The sequence below is a fragment of the Typopeltis vanoorti genome, chromosome 23 (assembly GCF_054136105.1).
Source record: "Typopeltis vanoorti isolate ZY-2024b chromosome 23, IOZ_Tvanoo_1.0, whole genome shotgun sequence".
Classification (NCBI taxonomy): Eukaryota; Metazoa; Arthropoda; class Arachnida; order Uropygi; family Thelyphonidae; genus Typopeltis; species Typopeltis vanoorti.
The window spans coordinates 1,515,412-1,536,222 of record NC_143571.1 but is presented as its reverse complement, the minus strand read 5'-3'; the positions used below and the strand labels follow the sequence as shown (position 1 = coordinate 1,536,222).

General features: G+C 35.9%; 1 protein-coding gene across 3 annotated transcripts in view; it reads left to right on the top strand.

The window, feature by feature from the left end:
• The window catches only part of LOC150093568 (uncharacterized), a 133,998-nt gene that overhangs the window by 67,181 nt on the left and 46,006 nt on the right, over positions 1 to 20,811 (top strand). For all 3 annotated transcript variants that reach the window (XR_016550310.1, XM_090412811.1, XM_090412810.1), the window contains exons 18-26: positions 1,765 to 1,912; positions 2,872 to 2,992; positions 6,255 to 6,355; positions 9,834 to 9,905; positions 11,539 to 11,645; positions 12,994 to 13,066; positions 14,519 to 14,623; positions 15,892 to 16,062; positions 18,207 to 18,341. Coding sequence is in view for 2 of the 3 variants with exons in the window: in XM_090412811.1 (XP_090268937.1) it covers positions 1,765 to 1,912; positions 2,872 to 2,992; positions 6,255 to 6,355; positions 9,834 to 9,905; positions 11,539 to 11,645; positions 12,994 to 13,066; positions 14,519 to 14,623; positions 15,892 to 16,062; positions 18,207 to 18,341 (1,033 nt within the window). In the remaining variant the exon portion in view is untranslated. The remainder of the gene's footprint in view (positions 1 to 1,764; positions 1,913 to 2,871; positions 2,993 to 6,254; positions 6,356 to 9,833; positions 9,906 to 11,538; positions 11,646 to 12,993; positions 13,067 to 14,518; positions 14,624 to 15,891; positions 16,063 to 18,206; positions 18,342 to 20,811) is intronic.

The following is a 20,811-nucleotide window of genomic DNA, read 5'->3' as shown; positions in this document are numbered from 1 at the left end:
TCTTAAGCCGAGCGGCTTTATCTTCATCTGGTTCTGTTATTTATTTATTTTTTTTTTAAGCTGAAAATTCTGAGTTTGCTGGATTAAAAACTACGCTTTCTGCTTTTGATGCTGATTAACTTACTTTCAGTTGAAAAGTAATTATATCATGTTCATCCTGTGTACTAGACGGTATATTCGAGCCTCACTAACAGCAGGGAAAAATAAATACACCAAAAAATTATGGAATGTAAACTTTATTCCTTAATATGGAGTTATATGACCACCAGACACTATATTCTCTCAATATGACTAATTATCACATGCATGTCAAGTTTATTCCACTCCATGTTAAAAGATTCCTTAATTCTGCCAAATTTCCAGGATCTTTATGTTTCTTTTTTATGGTCCCGTCTAACATATCCCGGATTTTTTTTCACTAACATTCATATCAGGTGAATTGGGTGGCCAATTGAGATGAGGAACTTCTTTCTCGTGTTCTGCATACCAATCCAGCACAATTCTAGCTCGATAGACACTACAAGTATCATCTTGAAACTCAGGATCCACTATCTGTCCTTCTTGTTTCAAAAACTGTACAAATCGCAATACTTCATTCTATAAACGTGTCAGATAATCAACGAATGTTATGCGATTGGGCACCCCAATGAATGGGCCAACTTCACCACTTGAAATACGCCCTTCTCCAAAAGATGACACTGCCACCTTCCGTTTTGCACAACGCTTTGCTCATCATCACTTCGTAGCCTCTTGCAATAAATGTCCATGTTCTCGGACAAAAACAATGACTTGAGACATAGGAGTAAATGCTAATCCAGCCTTCCGCATGACCCTGGAGCAGCTATCACTGGAATACAAGCTGAACCTGGATTCATCAAACCATATTGTTCGTCTCGTCTCCACTGGTCAATGGTCCAGTGACGATACTGTTTTGCTTAAAAGGCATGAACGTAAGAGAGATGAATCGCCTTGCTTGGGCTTATAGATCCCAAGCAAGGCGATTTTTCTTCTGGACGGTTGTTAACTGAGGACGTATCCGGGCAACACGACCGAAAATGCCTAACCCATGCAGTTCTTGTAGCGTTCGTTCTGAAACTGGTTTTATCAGGCCTAGCATTTTACTGTTGAAGCAGTTCTTGACGAGTCTGGAAACGTTCAGCTGTTGCTAGTCGTCCCATAGGCATGCGATCGCGATTTGTTCATCATTGAGCTTCTACCTAAGTTGCACGGCCTAAGGTGATATCTTCCGTACTTCTTCCACTGTAAATAGAAGAGGCTGACTGTGGATTCAGACACTCCAGCAAACTTCGCAGCCTCTTGCAATAAATGTCCATTTTCTCGGACAAAAACAATGACACCCTTTTGCCACTGGGTAAAGTCATCTTTACGACCTATGGTTGTATTTGTAAAAGAGAATACAAAATGTTACAGGCTACAGATGCATTAAACACATACCTCAGGCATCCACAATCATATTCCAGCATATTCCTTTATGTAATAAAATTTAATTACATTTGATGATGATTATTTCTGAGCCAGTTCGTCTTAGAATACATAAACAAATACCGTCTGACGCAAAACACTCAGATTAGTCACACGTGTGACAGCTTCCATTGAAACATCTTAAATGTTTCGAGATATCCAGTTTAATTCTTCTCAGATGACCTGTTTCTAAAGTGGCATTTTCAAAACTAATTTTATTACATGACGTATGTTTAAAATCGAAACAAAACTGTTTTTCTGAAAGCCTTTTTCTCACTGTAGAAGAAATGGCCAGTTGATCAACACTCCTATGGCTGTGGTAATTCAGGAAATGGCGCCGTGCGAAGTGTCAGGAGTTATGTTTACCTGCGATCCTGTTACGAGTAACCCTTCAGTGATCACCATTACAGCAAATTATGGATTGGGAGAGGTAACCTTACTTTCTTTCTTGTGTTGTTTGTTGTATTTACTAGCACTTATCCAAAATTAAACAGTAGTGTTCAAAGAAATGTTCATTGTATCTCGTCAATTTCTCCTAGTGTATGATTAACAATAGCAAGGTGTAATTGGAATAACTTTAGAAAGTGGTATTCCAAGAGTCTAGGAAAAAATTGTGAGGTTATTAAATGAAAATTACAGAGAATCGTGTTGGATATTATTAAGTTGTTGACTTGGTTAATTTGGTCCCTAAGAACGATTTACAGGGGGAAAACCGATTACTCACTAGATTTATTTTAAACTTTCATTTCGGTCACATTTTTTTCATATCTGAATGCAAATTTATTTCTGAAAAGTTAAACTTCCGTCATTGAAAATGAGGGAAGTTTAACTTTTCAGAAAGATTAAAATAATTTCACTTTAAGCATTTCTTTGAAAATTATTTCCTAAATATTCTTCTCTCATATGTATGAGGTGAGTCATGTAACGCAGTTGTAAGTGTTTCCAGGAATTCATAGCAAAGCACAATATTTTCGTGGTTCTTCATCACTTCACCTCAATGACTTAATTTGATCTCCTGATGAATGCTTTCCATTTCTCTGGATGGATTTTCAAGGAGTTTCAGATCTGTAACTGAATATGAAGCAGCCTCTGAAGCCATTCCTAAACTGGTCTTCCGGTGATGTAGCGGGCAATGAAAGGCTGTCTGCATACAATCGGGAAAATCGTACCTAGACAGCAACCAATCAAAGTATCTTCTTTGTATTTCACTTTCCTCAGAGAAAACATAATGATATATATTCCCGTATACTGCAATTAAATTTCAGGTTCTTTGAGTTTATAGAAACCTGTGGGTAGCTTCTAAGTAAAAATATTCACCATAACATGTCCGAATTATGGAAAGTATTCCATATATTTGGTTTCTTATTTGTCGATTTTTCTCTTTTCCAGTCGGTTGTCTCTGCGGCTGTTGAACCAGACACAGTAATTCTGAAGAGAGAAGGCGACAACAATCGACTTCATATTCTGAACACAAGCATTGGGCTCAAAGAGAAAACAATACTGCTGGATGGTAAGTGAGTTGGAAAGAGTGTTTTAGTAAATTATATATGATGTATGGATGACTAGTATATTCTTTGTTGTTCTTGTTGTTGTTATCGTCTTCTTTTTGATATTCGTAATTTACAAGCAGAATCTTTTGCCAGATGAAAAAAATATTGCTCGTGAGCCAAATATATTCAGGGAAAGAAAATGGAAATCTGTGGAAATATTAATGCACTACATATTCAACAATACTGGTGAAGTTCTACCTCATCAGTGTTCTTTGGGCAACGCTTTGCATTTAATATTTTTCTATAAATTAAATATTTCTATAACCTATGTATATTAATGCCAAAAGTATACGGAATAAGGGAGAAGAGTTTGTGGAGTTTCTGTCTTTGGATAGTTCAAATTGGCCAGAAGTTACAGGCATTAGTGAGAATTTGATTGTCTGTGGGGTGATGCGTTCATTGGAATATAATACAAAGGATGTAGCTCAATTTTTCTGCTATCATTAGCAGAAGAATTGAAGCCGAAATAATAGAAGAACATCAGGAGGTGCTAGGGACAGTTTATTTTAGACTATCTAGTTAAAGGAGAAACCAACAAGATGAGTTCTTTACTGCTGTAGGACAGGGAGTATAAGGGAGAATGTTAGTGGTATAAATTGGGAAATATACCCGATAACTTCAGGTTGAGAAATTGTGGGGATTTCAACTATGGAAGCAGAGATTAAAAAGAAGAATTATCACAGGAAATAGAATTTATACAGATGTTAAGAGATAATTACCCGTGACAGCATGTAATGGAGGGAACAACACATTCCTGACTGCTGGATCTGCTCACAGCATCAAAACCACTTTCAATGACAAAACACCAGACTTTCAGACACTTCCGTTGGAAGGCATAGGGAATTAAAAACCAGGCAATTATGACATGCTGAGGACTTTGCCTTTAGCAGTGACATGGGATAAGAATTTGGAGGGCAGATATGTTAGCAGTGCATGAGAGATTGTCAACAACGGGTAGTTGTAGAAAAGCAATATCAGACTGTATACCCAGAGTCAGCAAGATAAATCAAGAAGGACTCAAATTGACGAATAATATCATTAAGCAGGTGTTCAGAACAGCAAAACGTTGCGTCAGTATAAACAAGCAAGATAAATCAGCTAATCTAAAGAATAGCTGATCAGGATGCTCACGGTAGAGAGAGAGAGAGAGAGAGAGAGAGAGAGGGGCGCAGACAAGTGGGAACAGACAACAAGAGTAACCTACTATATATAGTAAGTATGGATAAATCTAATTATGAGAGGAAGCTAATTTCCTTTCATAATTCGCTTTGGACGGATATCATAGAGCAGTGTATGGAGGAAGTGAGTCTAGGAAAACGGAGGCGACTTCTAATACGGACAAACCATCCTCATCCCCATTTTATGGGAATCAGCCTTATCACACGAAGGATTAATTGGTTTGGCGGTGACATTTACATCATCAGCCCGTTAGTGAGTTATTTGCCCGTTAGTGAGTTATTATTTATCAAGAGTAAGGTTTTCGTATGAATTGTCATATTTTTCTGCACGTAAATCCCATCCACTATATGTTGTGAACCTAATATACATTAGATCAATAGTTGGGCTAAGGTTTAGCTATTTCCTGTTTTAAAGACCAAATATGAAACATTTTCAATTTATTTCAGACCTCAAATTAACACAGTCGTGAATTGATATTGGACTTTGTAATTTTCAAGTTGATGATCTTGTAATCTGAGGCATGAAATGAATACCTTTGGAAGATGAACTACTTTTAATTTCTGTTAAGGCAAAAGAGTAACCTTGTAGATAAAGCGTATCCTTTTACTGGGGGTTGAAATAAATTGTGAAATTTCAAAAGATTTCAGCTCATATGTTTCTTTTAAACATAAAAGTAAAATATGATGGGGAAACTACTAAAACTGTGAATGTGATTACTAATTGGAGTTTAAAAATTACACAGTCGGTTGGCAGCTTGTTTACACATTCGAATGCCGATAGATGACTATGATCTCTAGCCATCGTGCATTAAAAGGAAGCGCACACAGATTTGATAGATTATTGTTGTCACATCGTGTTCCTAATACAAACTGATATCATTTTGTTACACGGTGCGAGTTTGGAGTCGGAATCGAGGCCCAACAGTTCCTTCTGTTCTCTGTGCAAGTGTAGACGATTATCGTAATTTTACATATGATTGTATTTCAAAGCAGGACATCAATAAAAATTCACATTTCTGGTATTTATTTATTTCTTTTGGTAATATTTAGCTGTTCTTCTCAGTTAAATATTTCACTGAAATATTACTTGACATGTTCTAGAACGCTACTGGAGAAAATAAGTTAATTTTGTTGTTGCTCTACAACACTAAAAATGATATATCGTTTGATAAGGTTTCTTATGTAGATTTCAAAAATATGTTTTAATGCAGACTTTGGGCACATAAGAATTTAATGCACTGTTGTCAAAGGTTATAAAATGGCTAATGAAGCAGTTTATCGTTTCACTATTCATTAGTTCTGAGCATTCGAAAGTGAGGTTTCCCTCCAGCAGCCGATGTTCACTGCAGTGGAAAAATGCCGTAAATTGAGAAGGAAACATTCAAGTGAACTTCTGCTTTAAGCATTGATTTAAGTCTTGATGATCATGCACGTTATTATTATGATTATTACCACATGTAGCCATAATTTAATCAAAATTATGATAAATTTCCCACTCAATACAGCGATGGATTAAAAACTGCCGAGCTAACTATTGCTTCTAATCTATAAAGGATGACAAGTTGAAAAAAAGTCTTGCTTATTTTAGAGAGATTTCTCGGTTGCAAAGTTTTATTCTAAACAAAAAGTTGACATTTCTCATTCGTGCGATTTAAAGTTTCAGAGAAAAATATGCTTGCATTTGCATCATAATGTAGAATAAATTAATTGGGACATATTCTAGTACGTTGACTTCTCGATTATATCCGTAGATATCTATAAGAAAGAAGAAGAGGTGAGGAATGAACCAATTAAAAGAGATTAAAATCATAATTCTTGAAGAAGTTAGACATTCTTCAGCTGATGATTCCTTAAAATGATTGGCTTATTAAATTATATTACTCCACAACAGTAGCATCCCACTTTAATAAGTGGTGATGTTCCCCTCTTGAAATACTAAATAAATTCATGTTATGAGTTAATTATATTATGGAGAAATGTGCCATTCAAGACATTCTTCACTGAAATATTAGCGTAATGATTATTATTTGTTCGTTTTCTGCAGAGAGCGGTGGAACAAGAGAGGATTCAACCACAGAAGAGAATTCTGGAAAATGTTGCCTTTCTGAAAATCAGAGTTTGCGTCTAGGAAGGGTTGCTGTTCGTGTGAGTAGATACTCGTAGTGTGTTATGCTTTAATACGTTCGTGTCCCAGCGAAAGTACAATTCTATTTATTAAATTCTATTAAAGAAAACTATAATGGACTTTTATTAGTGCAAAATAAATGTATTTTATGAAAGAAATCCCTACAAATTCCCGCTCTTCATATTAAATTGAAAACGCTTGAACTCATTTAGTGGAATTTGTTATGGAGACATTAGAGGTCTCTGATCTCGCTCGTTGCTGAAGATGGCCTACTTACTCATGGAGAAGTAGACCAACCAGAGGTTGGATCTACTTCTCCACGGTGACCTAGTCCATCTTGGGAAAGTGCATATATACTGTATGAATGTGTATGAATAAATGAAGGACATCACAAACAACCCTGCCCAAAGTGGGATTCGAACACGCAGTTCGTTGGCTGGAGAGCGAATATGTAACCCACTTGACCAACCATGCAACTGATAGCTAGCATCAATTTCAATGAGAGCAAAAAGTGTTACCAAACGTACCAACGCTTATTTATCTCGATTCGTATTAAATAATTTTATTTTGCAACATGAATTGGAGAGAGATATCAGTTGGACCAAGATTGTAGCTACTTGTGATTTCAGTTTACAAGTGATTTACTTAATTATTTTATATTAGTTCTATACACGAAAGGTCCCCTGCCAAGAGGTTTGACACAGCAATCACACGTAAGGAATTAAAAAGAAGAGATAAATTTGAATTTGGTGAGGAAAACAGTATAAAGACCGTTTCAAAGAACAGTGGTATAGAGAATGAAAACGAAACATGAGAAGTTGGTTCAACGAGGTTGAACTCGAACTGTATATGCAGCTGATCGTGTTCGTACATGTCTAGAGGAAAGTGAAGGATGTTATCAGCCATTCAGTGGAGCAGCTCTCATGGAAATACCGATAAAATAAACATAAACAGAGCGTCTATGGGAAAAGGTGATTCTGGAATCAACGGTTAAGCGAATTTCTCACTTCTGAATACAACCAAGCATTCTGAGAGAGAACCTTGGTGGACTTGAGGAATTGAGCAGGAGAAAATTATGTTTGGAATGAAAACGAGTACCGAGTTTTTTGGAGGCTAAGAGGCCATGCATGTGATGTACTTTTGCCAAGATAGGTTAGATGTGACAGTAAGGGAGAGTGAGGCATCGGCTTTCTTCCTGGAAATAAGACAGGACTCTGTTTCGATGATATCAACGTTCACCAAGTTATCCTTACCAAACCTGACAGTGGCAAGCAGATTGGCGTTCAAGACATTGGTTCAAGAAAATGTCGACTCGCTATTTTCTTGAGCAGCACAAAGTTTAGAAAATGAGAAAAAGTAGCGGAGAGTACTGTCATCAGCAAACATATGAATAGCACTCGATGTCAGGGAGAGAATATCATTGTTCTATAGGAGGTATAGCCTAGGTGAAAGCGCAGAACACTTGGGAAGAACACGAGCATTGATTGGCAAATTGAGTGATATGAATCCCTCTACCACGATCCTTAACGTACAACAGGAGAGAAAGTTGGCAATTCAGTCACAGAGGGCAGGAAAAATACCATAAGATGATGACAGCGTAGTAAGAAGGACGACGATCCCAAACTCGATCAAATGCCCTCGAATTATCAAGAACGATACTTGAGCCTCACCAAACCTTTTCATAGACTGCTTTCAGAGGTGGATTGGAAAGTGTGGACTAGGAAATCTGTTGTGAACGAGATTGACAGAATAATGTATATTGTTAATCACTAAATATTTGGGTACGCCTCCAAGCTGTGAAACAATTGATTGTTGATGATCTTGTCCATTATCTTGGAGAGAGTACTGCTGTCAGAGCAATTTCTGCTTTATTACTTTGATATCTATAGCACTATTTCTTATCTTTAGGATATTTTACCATCGTGCCATCATAGAGAGAGAGAGAGAGAGAGAGAGAGAGAGAGGCATAAACATGGAAGGAGACAGAAGTTTCTTCCCACCAAAAGGCTCGGATGCCATCTGAACAAGAAAGACACTTAGTGCAGTTGGTCCTTGCATTATCTTTTGGGATTTGTTGCTGATTTTTCTGCAGTAGTTACGAGTTGTAGCTAAGTGAGAGGCTCGAGTTCTTTAATTTAACCATTAGTCGTATCCTGCAATTCAAGTTGTATTAAAACAATCTCATCTAAACCCCCAGCGTTTAGATAAGAGTGTCAATGGATTAGGGCAGTGTTTCCCAAGCTGTGGTCCGCCGACCCCCCTGGGATCCGCGAATAATTCAAAGGGGATCCGCGGGATAGTTTATTTTAATTAAACTTTATCTTATTATGTTGCTCACATCTGTTGTTTACACCTGGCCTAATTGATATGTTCGTATTCTTCCGAATATCTCCATTTATAACAATATTGCAATGTCATAAATGACATATTTAGTGTTGTAAAATTGTAATTTATTACTTCGTCTTTATAGTATGTAAAATATATAAAAAAATTCCATTTTGGATGTTATGGGGGCCACGGTGAAGTACATTTGCTACAGGGGGTCCGCGACATCAAAAAGGTTGAGAAACACTGGATTAGGGGATAAATGCACTCATCCTAGCAAGAAAAAATACTAAATCAGAGCAGGTGTTAGGATCAGAATATTAACAATTACACAATGGAAACGACGCATAGAAGTGCCGAAGGTCATCTCAGTTAGCACCGTTGTAGTGTAATAAGACACAACGCTGAGAACGGGTGGGAGAAGGGCGATCCGTAGAAAAGGAGACATGGACAAGGTCATGGTTACACTTGCAAAGAAGAGAGCTGACATTTGGTGAATAATTTGTGTTCGACCATTACTGACAGCAACCAGCTCGACTTCTTTTCCAGATGGGCTATAAAGTTGGAGAAGGGAAGCCAATATGAACTGTGGACGTTGAAATCACTATGAATTATCTAATTGTTAGGGTAATTGGACTGCATTTATTAACCTTCAGTGATAAATAGTCAAATAGGTTGGTGAAATGATCGGAATTGGGAGAAGTAGAAGAAGAAATAAAGATAAGTGAAGTAAGGAAATCATCAGCCAAAGCAGATTACAAGCAGAGAATTCCTGGTCTGACAAACTTTGGCATGGGATGTCACACCAAACTAATGCGCTAGTCTCGCCCTTCTTACGAAAGGCATGATGAAAGATATAATGAAGAAAATTGAGGTGAGATTTTATTGCTGAGTATGCCAGTGGAGGTTCACTGATGCAGAATGTATCAGGTTTGGATTTCTGAATGTTAACGAGGTGCACATCACTGATATCAGAATTGAGACCTCGAATATTAGAAAAGTCAATTTAGAAAAATCTTATTCTATCGCTTAATTCTGATGTTTTGTTGAATTTTGCAGGTTTTTTGATATTTTGAAAGCTTTTGAGAGTTTATGTTGATGGTTTTATGGAAGATTATTTATTTCTTAGACATAGGTCAAGTATTATATATGAGATCTCAACGTTTTTTTCAGGTGGTGGAGGAATTTTCTTCCCCAAGAGATATTGAGTGGGGCATAGTTGATGACCAAGTGCATTTATTGCAGGTAAATCTTAAATAATTTGATAATTCTCTTATACCAATCAAAACAATTTAAAAAGGAAATTAATTTATGTTAAAGTATTATAGAAGTAAATTAATTAAATGAAAGGTAGGGAAATGAGCGGCGAATATCATCATAAACTAGTATACATCATAATACCAGTGTTGTTTAGCTCATCATTCATTATCACCGGAATTGAATCTCGAGCCGTTTTAACATATACGGGGTAGACGTAATTTTGCTCTGTTTAAGTTTACAATTAAATTAACATAATCAATCTACACAAGTTTTCAACAGATGTTATCATAATGACTAAATATAATTTTTAAACTCATCGTATTACAGTTTATTAACAGAAGTCCCAAATAAACGATTTAATGAGATCATCCACCAAAATGTGATTATTATTATCCTTTCGAATAGTTGTCAAACTGGAAATAGCCAATCACAGTGGAACCAAAATCTTAAAAAAAAAAAAAAAAAAAAATCAAATAACTACACTAAAGACTAAATATTATAGTCTGCAGTAAGATCGTTAACACTAAATATCTGCAAATATCAACCTCACTGAATATACGCAGCAATATCCCTACGACTAAATAAACTATTTATTGTTAAGTTCATTGTTGAACGTGAATCCAATAACTTCCCTTCTGCCTTAATCCAATCTACCCTTTTTTGGATAATTTAATATTTCGAAATCGCACAGGTCATGCTGAATTTACAGGAAACCAACCTTTACTGGCAGATACATTTACTCCTGCTCATACTATCACTTTTCACAGACCATTGGTATTATCAAGAGTCTTGTACATAGAGCTTATACAATCTGTTCTTCAGATTCCCTTTTTTTAGGCGAACTAAATAAAATTAAAAGAAGTTTAATGATGTATAATGGATACAACAAAAGTTCCATTCAAACGTTATTATCATCCTTCGACCAGACTACAATTCGATGTGAAAAGTATTTCAATTAAAGGAACCTCCGAACAAACAGTAAGGATTCTTAGTAAATTCACTTTATATACCTCTTTAAAAACAGCTCGGAAACTGTATTCCTTCTTATCATCTACAAAAGTATCCTTTGTATACATCACTACCTCTTTCTCTGCAAGGCGTCCGTCCGTCAGGTATCCCGCTTATTTCGTCTTTGCTATCGCAGACAGACTAGCTGTTCCGCAGTTTTAGAATCCAAGAACATCAAGACTGTATTGCAGTTTTGGAATCCGACAAGTACGTCCTTGCTTCTCATGCTATTTGACACTATGCAGAGAGTCCTTTGGAACGAGACAAAGGGTTTTCATTCTAGAAAGTTTAAATGTGATCATGGTTTCCTTGAAACATGTGAAACGCTACAAAATCGTCAGAAGGTTAACCGCTCAAACTCGATGCCAAATACCGAATAAGTTTTACTTATTCGGTATTTGGTTTCAAACGTAATATTCGGTATTACGTTTGAACAAACGTTTTATGTTCAACGAAAGGTTGGGTACAGGTTTAAGAGAGAGAGAGAGAGAGAGAGAGAGAGGGGGGGGGGTACGCTTGTCTTACCGATGTTGCATATTCGAAGTATACTGCTTATTAGTAGTTAATTGAAATAAACTGTTTCTTAAAAACGTATTTTCGTTTTCTGCAGGCCAGACCTGTAACATCGATAGAACTGGAAACAGACTTTGAAATCAAACATGAATTCCACTCATTCCAGAGGTGTGAGGATGAATTTCTCAGCAGAGCTAATACAGGGTAAGTCAGATATTCAGCCATTGTAAGTTTTCCCTTTTCAGTTTTTCTCTAAAAATTTCAATTTCATTTTAGTCTACGGATGTTCCACAGCAGTAACTAGAGAGATTTTATAGTATGCTTTATCACACACTCCGTTTTACACTATACTTTCATCGCGATAAGTCCCAACCTCCTCAGGACATTAAATATTAAGAAATTAACATAAACTACTGCATGAGCATGCAGAAATGCAGTAGAAACTAAAGTGAACGGTATATTCTATGTGAATCCCAATTAAAAAGTAATATCTCATTAATACCTTTGCTGTGTATGGAGAACGGAGACTGCTGCATTCCAGTCCCCACTTAATGGAAAACTGACAGTGGTCCAACGCAAGGCGATGATTTTCTATTTAAAATATCGCAGAAAACATCTTCATGAGCACCATGAGATTTGAATAAACAGCATGTTGGCTGGAGAGCGACACTTCATCCTCTCAGCCAACGAGAACATAAGAATTGAAGTAAATAATACAATAATAAATTTTATGGTGAGTACGTCCGCCTCCCTACCCATGGTTTGTAAGATATTGCAAGCTTCGTAGAGGGTTCCTTGTGATCGTGGCATTGCTATTCAGTTCCTCTTCGATCTTCTATGCTTTTCAATTTTTATCACGTCTCTCTCCTAGAAACGTCACATGAAATCGCGATGGCTTTATTTCTTTCATGATACAGTAGTTACTTAGCAAGAGAAACAATTAATGGTATTACGTTGTTACTGTAATTAATCGGCTTAAATATTCTGTTACTGGATGTATCGAACGAACAAATAATTGATGCTGATCACTTTTTCTTAATTCTGAAAATCTCAGCTATTATAACACTCGTAAATAACAAGAGTTTGTACAAATGCTCGAACAAACGCTGGAAACTCGAGTTATCCATCGCTACAGAAGGTGAACACTCCATTATTTCTGGTGGCTCACCTTCTTTCTGGAATGTTCAGGTAAAGCAAGTGAGCATCCCCCTCACTCAGAACTAATGCACACAATTCAAAGACCTAAAACACTGGCCTCACAGTCTTAGTTGGCCGTAATTTACACAACTTACTGTAGCTGTTATCAGTCTGTTGGTTACCGCAAGTAATGATTATGATCCAATTATGTAATTTATTTTATTTTAGAGCTTTCGAACAAATAAAAATTTGGATACATTTAATGAAATGTAGGGAAGGCTAAAAACTGTATGTAATTCTTAGAAGGAGAATGGGATTATTGAAAGGTTCCAATAATAAATGAATTTTCATTGCTTGTTGGGACATATTTATTATTATATATTTCAAAAGATATTATTATTATTATTTTCAAAAGGGAAGTGTTGCCTGGTGCAATGTGCCCGCTGCAAGTGACCGTTTTCAGCATGGTGTCGGCAGCAAGAATTGGCGTAAGTATCTTTACAATAGCTAGAGTTGATTAACTCGTAGACTTGATTAACTGCATACTGTCTAGCTCATATGAATTATTGTAATGAATTCTGTTACGGATCACATGATTTATAATCGAGTCTCTTTGGAGCAGTCAGTTGCGACGATGCCCTCCAGTTGGAATGATCTGGTTTCGAATCCTGTCTAGGACTCAAATAATCTTTATCAGGGCTTTTCAATGTGAGTTAGCTGGTCTCATTAAGTATAATATTTCCTCTCCGGAAACTCAGGGGTTTCCCTTTTGGAAACAGATTTTTCGTCCTCCAACCGGGAAAATTATCCAGAAGAACTCACATAGAATTTATACACAACATATACTATAAGCAAAGTGTTAACCACCCTATCTTGAAATAACGGTTATGAAATCCAAGGGTACTTGGAATGTTATTGGCTCGTAATCACCTACAGAACAGAAGGAAGAGGTTAATTTAATTCAATTTATCCAAGGAGGCAAATTTATACTCATCTGCAAACAGCTCACTATTTTCTCTTAACGCAATAAAACTTTGCTTCAGTTGGACATTCATGTTTCTTTCGAGAGCTTAAGACTTTAATCGTTCAAGAGCTTTACTATTTGCATGAAGAAATCTAATAGTATGGACAGTTATTAATTAAAAGGAAAAAAAAAATTTGATTATCTTATTATAAATTATGTTCTTTATATGGCATGACTATTACACTAAGAGGTATTTGTGAATGCTTTTAGATGTTTCATTTTCCCATTGGTTTCCAAGTTAAGTTTTTACCTGCCGGAGAACATCTAAAATATACAATAAAATCAATGAAAGAAGACACCATGGTTTCAAAAAACGATACGCGATCTCTACCGTTATAAACAGAGAATAAAATTTCACATCTAATTAAAATACAATAAAATCTTTAGAATTTTATTGTATTTTATTGTATTTTATTAATGTAATTTCATCAAAATTAGTTTGATAGATGGATTGGTTCAAAGAATTTATAACGTTGACTATGGTAATTGCTGCGAAAAACTCATAAAAACTCAAAACATATCCTAGGGTAAGGTAGAAGTTTAAGAACAAATTGGTGGCTAATACTTCATTGCAAGCAATCATTCGGAACTGACCAACTACGATCTAGGCTACATGAGCAAGTAAATGATTCGTAATATAAGCGTATACAGTGAACGGTGAATTATTGCCTCTGCATATTCCCCACTTCGCTGCTGACTATAAAACTCTATAGCTCTCTTTATTAGCAAATTTCAAATTTTTGAATGCAGATTGAAGTCATTTATTTATAATTCTTCCATTATTATAATAATTAATGTTTTGCCTTATGATCAATACTACTGAATATATTTTACATTATTAAAATATGATCTAATTTGTCCACTGATTCAGTTAACTTTATTTCTTCAATGTGAAATGTTATTTTGAATCCTTTAGAAAAGTATGTGGGGAAGTAAAAATCTGGACGAGCAGCGTAACATTCCATATATATCGAAAGGACTTAATTATGTCTACAACACTGCATTCATCAATGTGGTTGACGTAAGCATTTCTTTATTAATACTTCAGATATTTTAGAATTGTGGAGTTAAGTCTTTTTTCCTAAGTGCTAAAGCATGAACTTTGCGATTCGCGATAGTAAACCAATACACAACCGGCAGACAGTGTTCGTTTTCGATGAAACTCAGAGACAGGAAGTTCCACTATGACTATCTTCTATCTAAATGATTTATCTTTCTTCTAGATTTACTTCGTCAACGATACACTGAACATGTTAACCAATAAAATAGCAGGCTCTGCAACTTTCGAGTGCCTAGTCAATATAATTGCGATAATCATTGTTCAGCAGTCGGTCTGAAACAGTTTTAATAAATAATAATATTTAATATTGCCTTTTCATTTCCTTCAAAAAGCGAGCGTCATTCATTTAGTTTTAACATTTTTAAGATTCGGTGGACAGCCAATCCTCACTTGTCACAATTTGGGAAACACTCTTCTACTAAACGCCAACTAAGTTACTAGGACACGAATACTTATTATGTAGTTTGGACCTAACTACATAATAAACGGAACTGCACCGGGAAAAAAAAATTACTGAGAGACTAAAGGAACCTCTGGCCCACAGCAGCATGCTAGATAAGATAAAACTACCCTACAGTTCTATCTATACCGTTTCTCTGTGTGTGTTCGTGTTTTATCCACAGTTCGATAATGATCCCTTAAGTATCAGGTTTATAGGCATTCTAGCAAAGTAGCACTCCATGCGATTCCTACTTCACTAGAATATTATTTTCAAAAATTTCCAATAATAGACAACCTTTCTGTCATTTTAGCAAGATTTATAATGAAAATATTTTATTAATAAAGTGTTAGTGAGCAACTTCTTTAAAGAAAAATTAGCAGAACATTTACTTTTCTGTCATTCAACAAAATTCCAAACATCGTATTCGTCTAAGGAAAGAGAAATCGTTTTAAAATGCTTTCTTTCGAAACGTTCACTTTTAGAAGAACATCTTAATGAACGAGAAAAAGAATCCACTGTGATTCGCTGGTATCCGATCAACTCGATTTCCAAATATCAATACGTGACCAAGCTAGTCAGATACAGTTTTGATTTCATAAGCTTCAAATTCAATATTTTTTGGGACACGCACGGTTGATTATGACTTATATTAATTTTTTGTTATAACAGAGGAATATATATTTAAATATGGTTTATTCTCTCAAAACATTTCCTATTTGAAATTCATATTTTCTAAATTGAGATGATCATGATTTGAATTTTAAGCTACAATTCATTTTTTTTCCAGTTAGTTTTTCAGTCCGGTGGCCAGCGCTCCCCAATATCTGAATCTGTGATGATCGGTATTTTTGGAAGGATCCTTGAGGATCAAAAGATGCTTGAAATTGCTGCCGAACGCTATCCTGTTAAAAAATCGTCGTTGATTGCGACCATAGCGCATAATCTTAAACTCTTGAGGGTAAGTTTGTAAATAAACTGGTTTTATGGAAAAAACTTTTCTAACGCTTTGCTACAAACAGTACAATAAATAAATTTATTATGAATATAAATTAGTATACACTATTATGAATATAACAGTTAACATAATCCAATAACAATTAACTTTTAAGTACAAATCATTTCCCGTAACAGCGGGTGAGACATACATGTTGAATTCTTAGAAATGAAATGCGATGCAATAGCTATGAATAACACTGAGCATTCGAATGACTCTCTAATAATCGATTACAGACTTGCTAAAACCGAACTAATAAATTAACTATTAATTAATTTTCGGAGCTTATCAATGCCGGAAATAAGACCAAGTAAAATGTCAGAGTCTTATACTTGGCTGACCTTGGTACTGGGTGTAATTTTGGTAATCCAGTAGAGGATACACTGAATTAGTAAATCCTTGCACAAGTAGTGAAAGTACGTATTAACACTTTAAACAATTGCTCTTATGTAAAGTACATACATGTCCTCCAAATATAAATGAATTATTGTCGCTGATTTGTTCAGCATCTGAATGCCACATAAACCATTACTAAAAAGAATATTTAAAACTCGATTATGTAATACACTAAATTAAATTTAGTATATTTAATTTAGCGATTTTTTCTCGAAGTACTTAAACTAGCATTCCAGTATGAAAAAAGTACGACAGGCAATCAACAGTACTTGTATCTGACAGAAAAAAAAAACAAACTCAAATATTTTGAATACTTGTTAAGTGAATCATATTTAGAGTACTTCATTCAGATTGTAATATTTCAGTTTCAAGCAAACAATTCTCAGATTGTTCAAAAAATGTTTAGAAACATTTACTTATTTATTGGTAGAGATCACCAGACTCCTTCCTAAGTTTGGATAAGAAGGTAATATTCCAAGTTAGTTACGGAATAATTATTACTAAAATAATATGAAATACAGAGAAACTATTTCTATTTACTCAGAAATAAAAAAAGGCTTTTAGTTACCATATTTAGTGTTACGACTATTATGAATATACAAAGAAAGATCAATTGAAAAATTGAATTGAATTCGTATTGTGATTTTCCGACTGCGATTTTTATGATTTTCTACGATTCTGCAACATTAGTAAAGTGAATTAATAAGGTGCTGTGCGATTTCATTGCAGAAACACTTTTTTAAAATTTTATTTTAGATAAATGCATCTTCTTGCTAGACTACACTTCTTGTAGAGAGCGCTGCCGTCAAATGCCACTTTGTATAACATTCCGAGACGACCAAAACTGCACAAGGCCATTGACGGTATCATGTTTGGAATTTCATAACAGCCAGAGCAATATCGCGATCAGCTGGAAAAAATCTGAAACGCACCGAAATGATTAATCTTCCTTTTGGATATTATGAAATATTTGTAACCATTCATAATGAAAAACTGAAACTATTGAAAATTTGATTTTTCGATTTACTTTAGTATCATCTTGTAAATGAAAGAAATGTGAATACGTTGGCAGTTAATTCAGTTTCTTTATATTAATAAAATTTATATTATAGTAAGATAAATTTTGACGATCCCTGATGTTCGAAACCCTCCGTGCCTCGGTCGGTTTCGACGAAGCACTTTCTATAAAATGACCTAGTTAGAATCCCGTCTAACCCAGGTTGGGAGGAATCTTGATTAGACTTTTTTCAATTAGCCGGTCTCATACAAAGGTGTTTTTTTTTTTCCCGGAAGAATTTTTCATCCCTCAAAACATTTACATTCCGCATCATCCCACGGTGTTTATACCTAATTTCTAAAGAGAAAAAACTTCGAGGAAGAGAGAGAGAGAGAGAGAGCGGGGGGGGAGGGGGAGAGAGAGGGTGGGAGAGAAAGGGAGAGAGGGAGAGAGAGATGGAGAGAGGGAGAGAGAGAGATGGAGAGAGGGAGAGAGAGGGAGAGAGAGAGAGAGTGAGAGAGAGGAGAGAGAGAGAGAGAGAGAGAGAGAGAGAGAGAGAGAGAGAGAGAGTGAGAGAGGGATCTGGAATCGCTGGATGGCTATATTGATAATTATCAGGCTTCTTACAACAACAAATTACCATAAGTTTTTGCCGCTTTTATCAATATAAATATTTGTAAACACTAAATAGTAATTCATTTATTTATTTCAATAGGATTCCGTATTTCTTGAGAAAGATCTTAAAAAGGGAGAAAATGCTTTATCTAGCATTTCCTTGAATTTCGATAAGTTCACTTCAGCAAAGGAACTCTTTGAAGAATTAATAAACTTAATCGCCACCTATTTTGAGGTAAGAGTACTCAACGTTCGACATACATTATAAATGAATAGTTCTTGCTTATTAATAATATTAGACATCGGTGTGCTATTTAATAAATGGTCCCTGTCCTCACTTTGTTTCCAAGAAGCTTCAATAGTAACAAACAATATAAGAAATATCACAAAAGATAAAACTAATGTTTACACCACTAAAGTAAATATTTTTTATTTTCGGTATTATTTTATATGCTTTGTGAATAAATAACTTCGTTACAAGACTACACTCAGTGGGCAAAACATTAGAGGAAAGGATCATGGAAAGTTGACCTTGGCATCCCTTACCAGTGTCAACTTTCCTTGATCCTTTCCTCTAATGAAGGAAACAGGGAGACATACCCAAACCGAACGCAGACGGTAAATAGGCAGACATCGTGACTTCCCAACAGTGTATGGCAATCGACGAACATGGGTAAATGTGGTGATCTTAGCAACTTTGATCGTGGACGTATTATTGAGGAAAGAGAGATGGATCATTCTATCGCCCAAGTGGTAAGAACCACTAGTGTTCTCTAGGGAAACCGTATCAAGTGTCTGCCGCCAGTATACCATCAATGGATGTACCAGCGCCCAGCAATGAAGTGGTGCCGACCACACGCCATTAATGACTGCATTCGATATAGACTGTTCAGGCTTGTACTGCAAGGCAACGGCGGCACAAATCACAACCAGTTTCAATGTCGTAAATGCAAGCAGAGTCAACGAGTGAATGGAACATACCATGGAATAAAGGAGTCGACGTCCAAATGGTATACCACTGTTGACAGCTTCTCATCGGGCATTGCATCTCGCAATACCCGATGAGTCCAGTTTGATGTGTCGGGATCATCAAAACTGGACCTCTGCAGAGTGGACCAGAGTAGTGTGGTCTGATGAATCCCGCTATCAGTTATACCAAGGTGACGAGAGGGTGCGAGTATGATCCTCCACATTAGGTCCCTTAGAGTGTCTGGAGAGGTTCTTAAACGCTGCGCGCTACCAGAATGTGCTGGCTGATCAGCTGCAAACCGATGGTCTGTTTCCGCAGGACACTGCAACTCCCCATCAGGCCACAAACACCCATGCATGGCTCCAGGAACATTCATTTGAGTTTGGGATCATCCAGAGTCATCTGTGGTCCGCGGATTTAAATCTGATTGAATCTCACTGGGTGGCCGTATAGCGAGACATCAGATCCATGTAACTGGGACTGGCGTCTAAGGTGCAGTTGTGGACAATGCTGCAATAAGTATGGGTGGAATTACCTCCGGCAACACTCTGGCTTCTAGTGGAATGAATGCCTCTGAGAGTTTAGGCTGTTATTCGCACTAGAGGAGGACCGACACGATATTGGTTAGGCATCTCTAATGATTTTTCCATTAAGTGTATATTTCTTATGTTTAATGAAGAAATATAAAGACAATCACGTCATCAAAACAATAATTTTTCATATTATTCATTAATATCACTTAGAATTTCTGTATTCCAACCAGAGATGGCAATCAGCAAAGTCTCGTAATAAGTACAGAGCGTAGTGAAAAAGAACTGCAATTACTGTTTCGATAGAAAACCCACCAGGCGAATTCAATATGGCTTAGATGGATAACCATTCTATTAAATTACTCAGATCATTCTGGTGATAGAGAGAGAGAGAGAGAGAGAGAGAGAGAGAGAGAATTTATGTACCATGGAACAGGAGGAGCAAAGAAATGTTCATAATTTTTGATGAAAATTTAACAAACATGAAAGCTTTTAATTGACGACAATTGTAGATGACTTCTCCCAGGTAGATTCCACTTAATGTTGATAAACTGATATTTTGGCTCTGTCATAATAATACAAAATATCAGTAATTTCCTGAAGCGATCTCGGAGGTGATGAATTTGTCCTCAATTTTCCTCGAAATTATTCATTTATATAGCCGTGACAAGTAAGAGACTAACTTGGAGGAAACAGTGTTTCATTTAACAGTCTTTAAGCATAATTACTGCAAACAAACTTGGAGTAAATACCTTTTTTATGCTTAAAATTGAAGGAATCAATCCCTAAAGTTTGGAAGATTCCTCCACACCATGCGTACAGATTTTCTTTTCATATTCTCTACTTTTTTTTCTCTCTCAAGATTTATGATTTGAAGTCTAAGTTCAGAAAATGAATTGTGCTGCAACAATTAAATTGCGAAAACTGTTTTAAATTAAGATTATACTGACTCAATTAAATTATTCCCTTGATGGTTTCTTAACACAGTGAGAATTTTATTACACAATCATTAGTATTCTTTTGTTCGTATATTATTAACTGCGCAACGGTCTCGGTATCATTTATCATTTATTAAATAGCAAATGGTTAACCTTGAATCCATGAACAACGCCTCGCACTGATTCTAAGTGTCATCCAAAATACGTTATTAAAACGACATCATTTAACCCCTTTATTGCACTAAAATTGATTTTGAATTTTGGTTT